The following is a 16,584-nucleotide window of genomic DNA, read 5'->3' as shown; positions in this document are numbered from 1 at the left end:
CGTTTTGTACCTATTTAGGCACCGTTTTGTACCCAATTATACACGTTTTGTACCCAATTAATCAAGCCTTGTACCTACTTGTAAAAACTTTTGTACACACTTAATCAAGTTTTGTACCCACTTAATCAAGTTTGGTACCCATTTATTCAAGTTTTGCACCCACTTAACCATGTTTTGTACCTCATTATTCTGCTGCAAATTTCGTACACACTTATTCAAGTTTTGTACCCATTTATACACGTTTTGTACCTACTTAGGCACCCTTTTGTACCTCTTTGCTCTGGATTCAAATATTGTACCCACTTAATCAAGCTTTGTACCCACTTAAGAAAGTTTAGTACCCACTTATTTTTGTACCCACTTATTCAAGTTTAGTACCCACTAATTGCTCGTTTTGTACCCACTTAATACTGTTTTGTTCCTCATTGTTCTGGGGGAAAAAATTAATTCAAATTATCATCCATACATGATTAATCCATACAACCACATTATCATCCATACATACATAAATCTTAAGGGAAAAGTGAATAAATCAAATTGTGAACATTCAACCGAAACACATGCTTTGTTTTGGCCCTCCGTAAACTTTGTTTTGGCGATGCCGTTAACTTTCTCGACCTCCACCAGCAACATTTTTGTTCTACAAAAAAATTGCAACTTTATCATGACAAATGCAAAGACATTGAAAAAATATTAAATCAAGATTAAGTATAATACCTTAGCTAAATGACAACTCGTTATATAATGCCCTTTTTCCTTACAAAACCCACAAAATCTTTGTTTTTTTATACTCTTTTCTTGTGCTATCTCCACTCCCGACTTAATTCTAGTAGCATGTGCTGGTCGTCCCTTCGTGGCAACAGGCTTATCTGGATCACGAATAGTGATTTGAGTTGCTTCCTCTATAGAGATGGGTATGGATGAAGTAGGCATCTTATTGCTGGCATTGCTCTCATTTCCATTGTCGTTATGTTCCTTCTCAATCTTGGAATTCTCAACTTCTTCAAAAAATGAGTCTAAAAAAGCACTAAACTTATCATGAAGTGTACTTGAAGTCAATGTATCTTCTAGTGCCTTGTTACATCTACTCCTAAGGGCCCAATGTTTAATGATAGATAGTTGGTCTTCACTATTTGTAATGCAATTTCTAACAACTCCGCAACCAACATGTCTTGCTTTAATTGTCCATCGTTGCATGATATATCTTGATGGAATTTCTAATACTTGCTTCTTTACTAAAATGTGCAAGCTATGTTTGCATAATATACCTTCCATCTCAAATCTCGCACAAGAGCACTTAATTCTTTTTTCTTTGGATGTATCGAAAACAACATGATGCTTTACTATCTTCTTCCTTTCAGCCTCGCTATATATATTCCAAACGGCATAAGTAGCACTTGCGCCGTCCTTCGACAACTTTTCATGAAGCATGGAGTAACTATCCTTGAGTTCTTTCTGAAAGATAGTAAACAGATTCTTCGTATAATTCTCCCGAGCTAGTTTTTTAATGGGATGTTCAATTATCAATGTAGAAACTGAGTTTGTGGACTTAAAATCTTGCTCAAGTTCAGCGGCTCGGCGAGCTCTGACAGCATTATCATACTGCTTAACAAAATCATGTAACTCGATATTTACATTCACAAAATGATCAAAAAAATCATTAATTCCCTCACTCCGCTGAGTAGATGTCATTCCTGCAGTAAAAGTGTCTTTAAGATACACTGGAGCCCAATGATCTCGATGATTGTATAAATTTACTAACCAACTCCTTTTATCTGCACCATATTTGTCCCTCATTTCTTCCCAACGCTTTTCAAATTTTTCTTCCGATTTACTCCAATACCATTTGTTATACTTTACACCAACATCCTCACCATAATCATTATGCATTGATTGAAGATTTTGTAAGGCATTCCTACGAAGGTGCCAAGAACAAAAGCGATGGCGAGTTTTAGGAAAAACTTTGTGAATAGCACCACACATAGCTTTATCTTGATCAGTGATGATTGTTACTGGTGCTATACCCGACATACATTTTAACCATTGGCTAAATAACCATATAAACGTCTCCTCCGTTTCATCGGCCAGTAACGCACACCCAAATAGAGTAGACTGTCGATGATGGTTAACGCCCGTAAATGGTGCAAACGGCAATTTTAAATTGTTCGTTCTATACGTAACATCAAAGCAAACAACATATCCAAATTGCAAGTAAGAAGTCATCGCCCTACCATCCATCCAAAAAACACTTCTCATCGTCCCATCATTTTCTAAATCAAGTGCGAAGTAAAATTGAGGATCAGATACCTTTTTCTCTTGAAATTGACGAACTATGTTCACGCACTCATGGCCGACGTTGTTTCTTCGTTTAAGTCTAAGTTGTGCTTGGCATTCTTGTTGAGTGAGAGAGCCTTGTTCATTGCCATGAGCAACGTCTACAACCTTACAAATGGCAGAAGGCCGTAAACCTTGATTGTCAAGAGTATCTATCAACCTTTTTGTCGATTGAGCTCGATGAAGTGTCCGATGTGAGTAGTGCTTCTTTACCCGAGTTGGGGTGGTTAATGGATGACCATTATGCTTACTGTTTAACTTTCGGACCACCCATTTTTCAGTGCTTCTATCAAGTCCAATAACCATCCTTGCGTTGCATCCACATCTTGTATCGAACTTTCGAATTACATTCCGACCATCTTCTCTTTTATCTTTTAAAGATTTATAGCCTTCTTTGTCACATACAAATATTCTAGATAGGATTGCATCTTTCTTTCTCGACCAAGCTATGTGATCCTTGCGAACACCAAATCCCTTAAGTCTGGCGTATGCATTGTAGAAATTATAAGCTTCCTCATGAGTAGAGAACTCCATTCCGATATATGGATCAACGCTGTTTAAATTATCTTCACCATTTTCAACGCCCATAAGCTCATCACCATTCTCCTCATGCTCGGATGCCTATAAAAATAGAGAAACAAAACTCATGCTAAAAGACAACTATTTTGGTATATGTCATTAGTTAGTAGTACACTATAAACAATAAGATATTATCACCTGAGGGGGAAGCCATGTTGTAGATAGTAGATCATGGTCCTGGCTTTTATCTTCTTCCATTGTTGCCTCACGTGAGAGAATTGGTGGAGTGTCTATACAAGCTATCAAATTATCACATATAAGAAGTTCAAAATCGCTCAAAAAACGTCATCAAGTTGATCTTTCAATTTCACTAAACAATTTCATTACGATAGTTTAAACCAAATTTAAAGTTTATATCCAATTTAACAATACATGGCAAAAATAGCTCTAAATTATCCGGCTCGTAGCCATAGAGTGAGTGCTGCAAACCAAGTAATGTATGAGCTGAAATTAAAAGGAAGAAGATAGATCCAAGGAATATGCATGAGGGAAGATAGAACCATCATGAAATCCACTAGAACTAACAGGAACGCCAACTAGAACTAACATGCCTTGTAATAGAACTATCATCATCTCCATTAGAGCTAACATGCACCCAGGTAGCATTAACATGCATTTCAGTTAAAACTAACACGTTAATTTAGAGCTAGCTAACATGCATTTCAGTTAGAACTAACACGTTAATTTAGACCTGATGCCTTACCTCGGTGGAGGCGAGCTCGACAGCGGCGAAGTGCGATGAGCCGGCGGCAACACTGAGCGGGGACGGCAAGCGCAGGCTGCGGCGATTTCGTGAGGTGGAGAGGAGGGGGGAGGTGATGGCGAGGATGACGTCGAGGGCTTGATCGATCTCCGGAGGCGGCGATGAACCTGAGGGCTGAGCTCGAATGCCGTCGGAGGCGTGGCTGATGACGAGGGTGAGCTGACTCCGTACCGGCCGAGTTCTCATCGCGGCGATCTCGGACTGAGAGGGGGAGGTACAAGGGAGACAGCCGCGCGATTCGGGTACGTCGAGGCCTTCCGAGCTAGGCGGCGCGCTTTGGCGTGGAGAGAGGGAAGTTGAAAAGCTGAAGCGAACCGAATTCGCGCTCTAGAGGCCAGCGGCGATGCTGATCGGGGCGCCGTAGCTCCGCGCGATTTCGGCGCTGAGAGGAAGAGCGGCGAGTGATCTGCGCTGAGAATGGATAGAAGGTAGATTTTGGGGAATAGATTCTTCAACGAGGCCAGATCTCTCTGATGGTTTTGAAAAAGCCAGATCGCGGCATCTCAGACCTAGCTACGAGTCACCGCAATTCACTTGACCCTATATAATATATAATATAATATAATATATATGATATAAATATAATATATTATATATAAATATATATGAAAAAACCTTATGTCAACTTAAGGACACGACCAAAGTTTTATTCCATTGATAAATCCTCTCATATGAGCGATCCGGTATCATAAAGATAGAAAATTTGATGCCCACTTAAGTTACATATGTTTCTATATATTAACATATGTAATTATAACACATGTATAACCATTATATGTACATTTATTTAACACCACACATTTATACATATAAAATATATAATATATATATATAATATATAATATAATATATATATAAATATAATAATTATAATATAATATATATATATATATATAAGTATTAACAACGGAATACATTTATACATAATAATACATATAATATATATAATACCTAATTATCACATAATATAACCCTATATAATATATAATATAACATATATAATTAATATATATATATATATATATATCATATATATGATATATAAATATATAATATATACTAATAATATAAATACTGTATATATATAATATATATACGTTTATAATATCTAAGAGTGTATATAGATCATTATATATATATGTATATATAATATATATATAAATGAATATAATTATATATATATATATAATATTTACGTATATATAATAGAAGAAGAGAGATTAATGGGTATCCTTGTCATAGAGGGGATTTCTCCTCTGACGCTCTAAATCACATATTGAGCGACATTGTGGATGATCCGCTCCTTGAAACTTGCTCTACATATATCTAAAAAGCCCCACACATCAAGTGGGGTGAACGCCTCGGTCGTTTTTTGACGCATCATCCACTCGGATCAATTAACGGTTTTGAATGAAGAATTTTCACTGCCGATGAGAGGGTCAAACACGACGAATTCACCTCTACAATTGGTGATTTGGGTTTAAATATATAATCAGTTCAACAGCGGATCACCCAATTCGCTCAATCATGTGATTTTAGAAGCCCGTCATAAGGAGAAATCCCTCCTATGAAAGATACCCATTAAATCAATTATATTAATATATATATATCATAAAATATATATATATAATATTAATAATATATAATATAATAGTATTATTTTTTATATATATATAATAATAATATATATTATTATATAAACCTATGTTGTGTTTGTATACACACACATACATACATACATGTATATATATGTGTGTGTGTACACGCGCGCGCATATGTATACTCATGTATATATACATAGAAAGAAATTTATATATGATGTAAATTTATCATGTAAAATATCTAATGAATTTATCCTCATTGTTACCCTACCTTTCTATCATTTTTTTTAGTTTCATAGCCTCTTTCTAAGCATTTCAAATCTATTATAGACACAAACGTTTGCATCAAGATCACGACATATTTCTACATTTCGTCTATATTATGCTCTCTTTCTACCTTTTGTCTAATTTTCAGAAACGTCAAATACATTTTAATCTTATAATAGAAAGCTTACTCTGACAGAAGATTAAAAAAATAAAATCAGTAATAACTATATTGTACCTGTAATTTAACCTAAACTACGAAAGCTTACTCTGACAGAAGATTAAAAAAATAAAATCAACAATAACTATATTGTACATGTAATTTAACCTAAACTACGCGAGAGGCATACAACTGACTACAAGGCACAACGTATATGCTTATTAACAAATAATAATATGTAACAACTTAAGTAACAGCCCTTACTGTGCACGGGTACGAGAGATAAAGTGAGACAAAAAGAAATTAGGGTAAAAAACTAAAGCTGGAAGAGGGTTGAGAGGTAGAGGGAAAGATAGTCTATGAGAAAGAGGGTTAATTAGAGATAAAATAATGACTGAAAGAAAGTATGCTAGATAAAGAGAGTAAGTTAGAGAGAGAACGTGCCTTAATGAAAGAAAAGGTTGGAAAAGAGACTTAAATAAGAAATAGCGAGGTTAGAGAAGTGATGAAAAATAAAGAGAAAAGAAGTTCAGAAAGAAAATAAGTTGTGAGAGAGGGGGAGAGAGAGAAAGAGAGAGAGAGATCGAGAAGCTTACTGGTGTGCTAGGTAAAGATTTAGGAGATGAGTATAACGACCAGAACACACATCCAACGCTAGAAAATTAATGTTGTTAAATCTGAAGGGCAGTAAAACTCAAATCTATGAGAATTGAAGGATAATTTTATAAATACCAAGACCTAAGGGATAATTTTGAAAATATAGAAGATATGAGGGGTATATATGAAAAAACCCTTTTTCTCTTCTCTTAGGTTTATACATGAGATAGTAAGGAGCTAAAGAATTGCCCCTTGGCTAGCGCAGTGACGGCATAGATGCCATAATGTCAAAAAAAAAGGAAACTCTACAATATTTATAAGGCTTTTACAATATTAGTCCATTAAATCATATACGTATGTTGACATCAGTCCTTCTGTTAGATATATCATCCAAATAAATTAACTATGATTGGGTTTAACCTAATAATGGATGGGTGATTATATCATTAATCTCCCCAAAAAACAATTCTTTCTTTCAAATTTCCCCCAACTAGTATGTACCCCGTGCCAAACACGGACCTCGCCTCTTTTCTACCTTTACACTTGGAACACCCCTCTTCTTAGTTTTAATTACATATTATTATTGTACAATTAAAATTATAAAGCATATTAAACTTTATGTATAAACAAATTTCCCATATGACGCGTACATGAAGTTGCTATAAATTATTCCCTTGTGCTGATAGGCACCCATGTCTATTGTGATTTATTGCCTAGTTTAAATAAAAGTTGTTATGATATTAGAAATTCCAAGAGTAATAAGAAACCATGGGTATCTAAATATTTGATCATTCTAATTTCAACTTCTACTTGGAAAACAACATAAACCTGATTTGAGAAGGATGCGGCTAGATTGATGAGAAGACCATGAAGCCTAAAACCCAAAACATGACCAACAAAAAAAGGAATAACATTCGTATCATAATTAAATTAGCACATAAATTATGGCAAAAGAATATAAAATTATGGCATATATATCAGTTTATAAAATCCTGATACGAATGACTTCAAAAAATAACCAATTTTGAAAGAGGAAACTCCTTCGAAAAATAACAAAAATATTATTTGAAGGTTCAACTATAAGTAGTAAATTGAGAAAATTCGTGAGATAAGTGATAGAGCATTATGTTGCATTTACATGTAATTAAGTCACAATTCCTTAATGTTGTTTGATCTCAATTTTATTTTTATACAAACTAATTCCTACAGCTAGCAACTATGAAGAACTTCAAATGAATTACATTTGGAAAATAGATGCCTAATAATATTGTATGGTGCAAATATAACAATACTACTCCAACAACTCACACATAGTGGCCTAATAAAACAATATAGCAACAAAACTCTACATTCAATATACCATATTTTCATGAGTCAGTCACTTGAGTGACAACCAATCATAAATTTGTATGAAGGACTTATCTCTTGATGCATATTTCACTTCATCATACCAAATAATGCAAACTAACCCCTTAACTATATCGTGCCTCAAAGACAAACATTATAATATCGTATATTTATCATTAGGGGGAAAAAAGTAACAAAGCTAGTAAAAAAAGAGAAATAAGAGCAAAACCTGAAATAGAATTATTGCTGGCTTAAACGGGGTCTTGGATTATTTAGGTGAGGAAATTTAACCCGTGCAAAGCACGGATGAGTCTTCATATGGTTGTCATATTAAGCTCGTGTTAACCACAATATCATGTTCTTCTATGTCATGTCAAGTCGTAGTTTTTGTCTGTAATTCATTAACATGTACATATCTTTTAATAATTATGTCGGTCCTTTTGCTATTGTATTTAGTAATTACCTTTTTTTTGTTTTTATCTCCCCCAGTTGTTCTCCGCCCAGGCCGCCGCCTTGGCCTTGTTGCCGCTCCGCCGTCGCCAGCGAGCCGCCAGTCCCCTAGCCACCTTCGCCGTCCCTGCTCCGCCTGAACCGACCAGCGGCCTCCGACCATCCCCTTCGCCGCCCCACTCGCCTCCCGTAGCCGAGCAGCCGACAGTCCTTTCCCCGCGTCGACGCCGCTAGCCACACTCGCAGTCGACTCGTCGTAGGCAAGATCCCTCTCCTCAAGTTGGTTTTTATTCATTAAGATTTTAGATCTGTTGCTTGTATTTTAATAATTATTTCTTTTATTATTAATATGCATAGATTAGACTGTGATATTCTGCGTGGGATGTTAATGAATGATATTAAGTACTGCTATATTCGTGAAGAGATGAGTACGATATGTATTTTGAGCCGTAAGTGATGAAAGGATATTTTGACAATGAGGTTATGATTCATTATGAGAAGTTTTTGGAAGAAAGAATATTTCTAAGGATTATTTTGAATTAATTATAGTAATAAATAAATTAAAAGAGTTATTTTGGAATAAGGATTATTTTGAATTATTAAGAAATAATTTTAAAAGATTTTATTTTGAAAAAAGATTATTTTTGGAATTAATTATGATTGTATTTTTGATGGTTGCGGACTGTGGCATTTCATGTGTATAATCCATGCTAATAGTAGTTTAATTTTGTACTAAATCTTAGTAGTTATTCATGCTCCTAATCATGATTCACAACACTAATAATAGTAGTTGTTCACGATTTTTGTTCATGACTTATGATACTGTTATATAGTATTTATTGCATTTAATTGAGACTCACGAGAAATACATGATTATAGTTATTTGTGTAAGATGAATAAGAACAGAGGTTGTGTGTTGTTGGCTTGGAAATACAGTGAGGTTGTGATGAGAAGTCTTGGTACATGTGATTAGATGTGACTGTTTATGTATCCTCTAGGGTCGCTCCAGTGAACCGATACGCACTGGGTCAGTTGTGAGGCCAGTGAACCGATACGCACTGGGTTAGTCTGTTAGACCAGTGAACCGATACGCACTGGGTTAGTCTGTTGGACCAGTGAACCGATACGCACTGGGGTTAGACGGTTGGACCAGTGACTTGTTATAGAATGACTAGTTACATGAATTGTTACTTGGATGAGTTTTAATCATTGTGAGATATAGGCTAGTTATGTTTCTTTCCATACCTAGATCGGGATTAATATTTAATCATCTACAATTTGAGGCATATGGTATATACATGAGGGTTTCCTTGTTTGGATTATTTCGCTCGACGTACTACGTCTCGAGCTGTAGATTTTTAAATATTAATTCCATCTAGTTGTATGACCTTGTTATGTGGATGATTATAGGATGGCTAGCTGAATGATCTTGTTACTCGGATGTTTATGTTTTCTCCTGATTATTATACTCTAGTGATGGATTATATCTAGCTTGTTAGTATTTCAGCTGCATGTTTCTATTTGTTATTATTGTCCTTGCATTGGTCATTCAACTGTATTATTATGTTCCCGAGTGGGATCTTGCCGTGCGCCATGCACCTGACGTACACCTGTTTTCTCTGGTGTACGTCAGACTTAGAGGAAGAACAGGTTCAGCTAGGAGATCGCCAGGAGCCGGAAGATTCTCAGCAGGAGTGCCTGGTAGATGGAGCAGAAGAACAAGTTGAATCTTAGTTATTCCTTTAGTTTACTTTGTAGCATTTCTTTTCAGTCGGATCATTGTATTTTACATTTCTCTAGTATTCTTTGTTCAGATATGTATAAGGGCATGTTTGAGCCGAATATTATGTCTGGGATGATATTCATTTGTGATATGTATTATTTTATTCTGGGTTGTCTTTATATTCTTGCTATTGTGATCGGGGACCTGTGACTTCGCATTGTATTTATTTTCAGACGCTTAGCGTATTAGATTGAGAAGAAAAGAAGAGAAAAAAAGCCAGAGTATATTTCTTCTCAATCTAATACGTCGCGGGCTTGTTCACGTTCCGGTTCCCGTGTATTTTGGGAAGCGGGGCGTGACATTTGTAAAATAGATGCCTAATAATATTGTATGGTGCAAATATAACAATACTACTCCAACAACTCACACATAGTGGCCTAATAAAACAATATAGCAACAAAACTCTACATTCAATATACCATATTTTCATGAGTCAGTCACTTGAGTGACAACCAATCATAAATTTGTATGAAGGACTTATCTCTTGATGCATATTTCACTTCATCATACAAAATAATGCAAACTAACCCCTTAACTATATCGTGCCTCAAAGACAAACATTATAATATCGTATATTTATCATTAGGGGAAAAAAGAAACAAAGCTAGTAAAAAGAAGAGAAATAAGAGCAAAACCTAAAATAGATTTATTGAAGGCTTAAACGGGGTCTTGGATTATTTAGGTGAGTAAATTTAACCAGTGCAAAGCACGGATGAGTCTTCATATGGTTGGCATATTAAGCTCGTGTTAACCACAATCTCATGTTCTTCTATGTCATGTCAAGTCGTAGTTTTTGTCTGTAATTCATAAACATGTACATATCTTTTTATAAATAACTGTGCTTATTTAATGAATAATCATATCCATAGGCCTATATTTTCAGAAACATAGTTAAAGAACCAATTGACATACTTACTGAAATAATAGTTAACAGGCTTTGTTGCAAATTCAGCATAAACATAAGCACATTAAAAATTTGGATACAATCAATATATCTAAATGTTCAAAGTAACTCACTAAAAAAATTACATATGAACTCAATATTTGTATCCTTAAATCAATTAAATTTTAAGAACTAAGAAGTTTTTTTCACCTTTGATGACTTTAAAACTTTAGCTAAGAATGAACGTTGCCTTTATCGTTAAACGATCTTTTGTCAGATGCATCATGCACCCATGCCGCCACCTTATATCAACCTAAGTTCCAAAGATCATGTGTTAGAAATTCATCAATAACTTAATTTACACATTGTCAGATACTTCTAGTTGTTGAAAAATAGCTTCACATATCTTCCCATACTAAGATCACCAAGCATTAACCTTAAAATTTTAATCAAACTCATCACATAATCAAAATTTTAAGAGAAATACAACACAAAAGGCTCCCCACATCTTCTTAAATAAATATCATCATGCATTAACATCAAAAAATTATGGGATTTATTATTTTTGCTTTACATCATCGTTAGAAGCTATCTAAACACTAAACTTTCTATAAAATCTGTGCATAAATGCCACTCATGAGCTGAAAATAAAATATAGCAGCAAATATGGTCATATCAATTCAATACCATAGCATCTACTTTGTCGTCGTATAGAGAAAATGCTTAGTTTCTCATCATATAGAGAAATGCTCACCATGAAGGATAGTGCTCCAAATGAACCACTCTCTTCAGAAATAACACAACTCAAATTTTTAGGATTCTTTTAGTCGTCATTCTAAATCCATCATCAATCAATGTAACCCTCTTCACATGATTAAGTGACATTTCCTGAAAATCAACAAAATGATATTTAGAAAAATCTAAGCTAAAAATAAAACCACAATATGTAAGAGTTTACCTCAAACATGCAAGTAAATGATACATTAATATGAAAACATTATATAAGCTAAAAAGGATCAAATCCATACCTTACAAACATTTGCAATCTTAATTTTTTGACTCGGGATCAAGATTCTAATCTGGGAGACAACAAAAAACAAAATAAAAAATTAATAAGACCATTAGCAAGTGATGCAAGAAAAAAAAGAAATGAGTTCGCATCACATCCTATAATTAATAATCTATAACTTGAACTATTTTGAAAGATTTTCACCTTTGTCAGCAATTTTAATGTCCATGGATCTTGAGCCTAGAATTTGCCAATCAGTGAGAGTTTATTTCTACGGATCAAGATGTAATCACATTAGGAAAGATTAAAATATCTAGAAATATCATATTTTAAACTATTAATTTTTGAAAAACAAAATAAAAATGTATTAAAATGGCTGAAATACATATATGCATCTACTTTTATGGTTAATCACCCAATCTAAAAACCTGAACAATGAGTAATATTTGCAAATTATTTTGAAATCAATCTTTCAAATCATTGAAATTACTCCCAATTAAACACATACATATATAATTAATCAGAAAAACAGAAAAAGGAGCTTACCTCTACTGAAAGTGCACAACTCATTTACAATAAAGTAATATGAGAAGTAAATTTTGTGAATATGTAAAATGACAATTAGCCATGCAGCACTAATAAGAGCACATGACATCACATAAAAAGAAGCAAAAATAGTAGCATAGAAACTTAATCAATTAATGTATGTTATATATTTGGAGAGCATTGTAGGTCCTTCTATGCAAGTATGCATGTAAAACAACTAATAAAAAATCATACCTCCTAATGAAATATCACATATTAAGGCATACCTAGTACATCATTAGACATGGTAGAATTTAAAAACTGAACAAAGAACTCATCGTAGGAATATGTAGAAAATGCATAAATTATAACTTTATAATTCAAATATAAGTTACCAATTATCATTCCGAATCCATGTAAATTCACTCCAAAAAGTTGAGTTGTGGTGCTTTCATATTCTAAAACTTAAAGGAGAAAATTGCATGATAAAAGAAATATCCTCCAAATCCCTTTCTTCATCCTTTGACCATTTAACTCTAAAACCATTGAAATAAAAAGAAGTAATGTATTTCTCCACATTCCCAAACAAAAATGAGGTAATATTTGAAATTAAATTATACTAAGAACAATATTGAACTTTTAAATAAACTATATCTAACATTTTAAACAAACGCATAAGTAAAGAATAAACTTTAAAAAGCCTAATAATAATTGGAAGGGAAAGAACTTAATTAGTTTAGCAGTCAATCACATGTTAATAAGAAACAACATTACACATTGTAAGATGCATGTGGTGTACTACATTCTCCTCCATAGAAAATAGGTAGGTAATCAAATTAAAAAAAATGCACTATCATTTCTACTTGTAACAGTACTTCTTGGTTGGTTTGCTATCTATCCTTGTATCATTTACGGTATATTTCAAATATTTTCTTTATATATATTATCCTGGCAAATGATGTTATATTTGTAGGAATTTTGCATCTTTTTGTTTGCAGATTGTGTTATATAGTGATTCCATAAACTCTATTGTAGTTGGAGGCACAATATGCAGTGGGTGATAGAATTAAGGAACTTACAACTCTAAGGAAATAACAAAAAGTAATAAAATAATTACCAAATTATCTATGGATCTATGAGCTAAATGCAGATTAGAGGATTCATATAATGGAGAGTTTTTAAATGCATTCACCGAGAAAAGAATACATTTTTTTGTTTAAGGAGGTAGTTACCCACAAATGTCATGGTGAGCATTTATGGATCAATAAGTATGATGCTTTTAAAAAAACATAGCTAGATTACCCACAAATGTCATGGTGAGCATTTATGGATCAATAAGTATGATGCTTTTAAAAAAACATAGCTAGAGAAAACTAAATATAACAAAATTAAAAAATTGGATCAATAAGTATGATGCTTTTAAAAAAACATAGCTAGAGAAAACTAAATATAACAAAATTAAAAAATGGTTAGTACTCATATGTTTCAGGACACAATACAAATAGAACATAATGTCCAAAGTTACTCCATACCACTCTAGAAAGGAAAAAAAATTGAACTCATGACAATACCATGAGAAGCCAAATATGTTAGTAAAGGAATAAGAATAATATTCAATATTTCATAAATAAGCACAAAAAGACTAATATTGCTCACCAAAATTATGCTTTCGAGAAAGACTTAGCTGAGGTCATTCCCATCCCTCTGTTGCAATAATTAAACCATAACAACCAATCAATTTCAAACCTAATTACATAACATTCACTTGAATAACTCAAAATAATACCAATCCAGATGACAAAAAAAACAAAAGAACGGTTACTGCAAATATAACTAAATCTAGTTGTATAGAAATAAAGTTAAATTTTAATTCTTCAATTAATGAATAAATCAAATTTTGCCAAAAAGATCATCCTCCTTGTAATCAGAGTTATGATTATCACTCTCAATCCTCTTTTTTTTTGGATTTTGTCCTGCATCCTTTTACTCTTAGTTATCATCATGTTAGCAAAGACAACAAAATTCCATCAAAACAATAAAATTTTCAATCAAAGCAGAAGTATGTGATATCTCATTTACAAAAAATAGTAAGAGGCCATTTATGAACAAACCATAGAAACTTAAGAACCAATCAAAGATAGATTCAAAAACTCATTTACAATACTCATACTCATTTCTTTTAGTATTTTCATGAACAAACTCGATGTCACTTTCCAATCACCCAGAATACATCTAACAATGATTATCTAAGATAATATATACACAAAAGAGTCCAGAATACATCTAACCCATAGTACGCATGTCAAAAATTTGAACTTACCTCCAACAACAGATTGATGGTGCTGAAACTGTGACTTGGAACACTGTTAAAATCACATTTGGTGTCTCGGAACAATTTCTCTAGAAAGATAGCAAGTGGATATTTTTACATTTGTACCTCAAAAAAAATAACGGTAAATCCCTAATTTGGATTGTTAGACCACTATAGGAACGGAAAATACTTTGATATATGTCACGCCCCGGTTCCAAAATGTAATAGTTTGGAGCGTGAATCGGTCGGCAATGCAACCATACAGTCACATTCACGCCTCTACATCATCCTGTATACATATAAAACCCAAACTATACCAAATAGCATGTAACCAAGAAAAATAAAATGGAATGTATAGATAAAGAAATATCAGAAATTTCCATAGTTCTATGACAAGTCAACAAATCTCTAAAGAGAAAGGAAAAAAAATACACCATAGTCTGAAATTTCCATAGTTCTATGACAAGTCAACAAATCTCTAAAGAGAAAGGAAAAAAAATACACCATAGTCTGGAGAGCCAACTGTGGCTAAAGAAAAACAATCTCTAAAGAGAAAGGAAAAAAAATACACCATAGTCTGGAGAGCCAACTGTGGCTAAAGAAAAACCTAAACCAAATAACTACCTGAAACAACTGAATTGGAGAACTGATAGAAGGAACGATGATCACTACAGTTGAGCCTGCTCCTCGAAATACTCTTGGTCCTGCAAAGAGAGAAGAGTTCCCGAATCTGGGGCATACAGACCCCAGGGGAGTCAGAAAACTCCCAACAAGCATGTAAAATGAAGGAATAGTGTACGTGTAAGTGTAAATGGCATATAAAGGAAAGATAAATTATAAATAATTAGTGATAAAAGAAATTTACAAACCATAGAGATCAAATAATGTCCATCATCAAACACACAAGCAGATTTATTAATATTTTAAAAGTTATTTGAATTAGAGAAGAATATTTTCATGTATATAAATTGGTTCCCCGTAAACCGTCGAATTAGAGAAGAATATTTTCATGTATATAAATTGGTTCCCCGTAAACCGTCCCGGGAACACGGCTTCAGGTCAAGTATTGGCTCTTTGGCCCTTGTATATATATATATATATAACTCGGGATATCAGGAGTGTGCATGTGCCCGTTTATATACATGTTATATTCTTCATCCAATTCCCCTTCATTAACCCCCCCCCCACCGTTTGTCTGTTTAACCTAAGTAACTGTGCACGAAATGTTATGCACTAACCACAGAGTTACTATGGAACAACTTCCGTAAAACTATGAGAAATAACCGTGACCCAGAACATGTCTAATCAAGAGGGGTGCATCATCTAGTTGATGCTATAATAGTAATATCCAAGGAAAAATCTCATATCGGGATATCGATATCGAGAGCATAGCTATGCTATGAAAGCACGCTCATAAATCATACTTTGACGGAAGTTGTCTTCATGCACAGTCAGCCATATTAAATGTCACTAGGTGATCAAACATAGCATCAAGCAACAGTTTCCGTAAAGTCATGCATGTTAAACACAACATCAAACAACATAAGTACTATATGTATTAACCGAGTTGTTATTTAATCATAAATTTCTTGTGATCTCCATTATCAAAACAAAATAAGTCTTATTTAATCTTAATTGTTAAAATATTAGGTTAACTAGATAGAGTGCACGTCAAATTCAAACTAGGTTTATTGAGTATCACAATCAAATCATTACAATATTAAGCAACAAAGCATCAAAAGTGGTTATTTCAGACACACCATAGGAAACCGACATGTCATTTGTACCTAATTTACATTTAGCATTTTCTGCTAGTGAACATTTATCATTTAAGACAAAGCTTATTAATATAACCAAAATGCTTAGAGCTCTAAGTCACAGAGCTCTGGCAAATGCGCTAAAGTGAAGCCACTAATATAAATGACATATACTTTTATAAAAACACATTGTACCAGGTGGAAACACTGCATGACTATAA

General features: G+C 33.6%; 1 protein-coding gene and 1 long non-coding RNA gene across 2 annotated transcripts; both read right to left on the bottom strand.

Moving 5' to 3' along the window:
* On the bottom strand, positions 605–2,640 carry LOC109837422 (protein FAR1-RELATED SEQUENCE 5-like). Its single transcript, XM_020405660.1, has 2 exons — positions 718–2,640; positions 605–640 (listed from the first exon to the last, which is right to left on the bottom strand). The coding sequence occupies exons 1-2, from the start codon at positions 2,638–2,640 to the stop codon at positions 605–607; spliced, it is 1,959 nt and encodes a 652-aa protein (XP_020261249.1).
* On the bottom strand, positions 11,367–14,002 carry LOC109843286. The gene is made up of 4 exons (XR_002247622.1): positions 13,952–14,002; positions 11,975–12,041; positions 11,790–11,840; positions 11,367–11,649 (listed from the first exon to the last, which is right to left on the bottom strand). It is a non-coding gene; the product is annotated as an uncharacterized LOC109843286 (long non-coding RNA).

This window comes from Asparagus officinalis, chromosome 1 (genome assembly GCF_001876935.1).
Source record: "Asparagus officinalis chromosome 1, Aspof.V1, whole genome shotgun sequence".
In the NCBI taxonomy this organism is placed as follows: Eukaryota; Viridiplantae; Streptophyta; class Magnoliopsida; order Asparagales; family Asparagaceae; genus Asparagus; species Asparagus officinalis.
Note: the sequence above shows the minus strand (reverse complement) of the source record. Positions and strands in the feature narration are given on the sequence as shown.

Bases quoted from the DNA above. Each gene is read 5' to 3' on its own strand.
- LOC109837422 (XM_020405660.1), bottom strand. From the start codon at position 2,640: ATGGTTATTGGACTTGATAGAAGCACTGAAAAATGGGTGGTCCGAAAG. The intron at 641-717 runs GTATTATACTTA...ATTTTTTTGTAG, and splicing joins CGAGTTGTCATTTAGCTAAG to AACAAAAATGTTGCTGGTGG.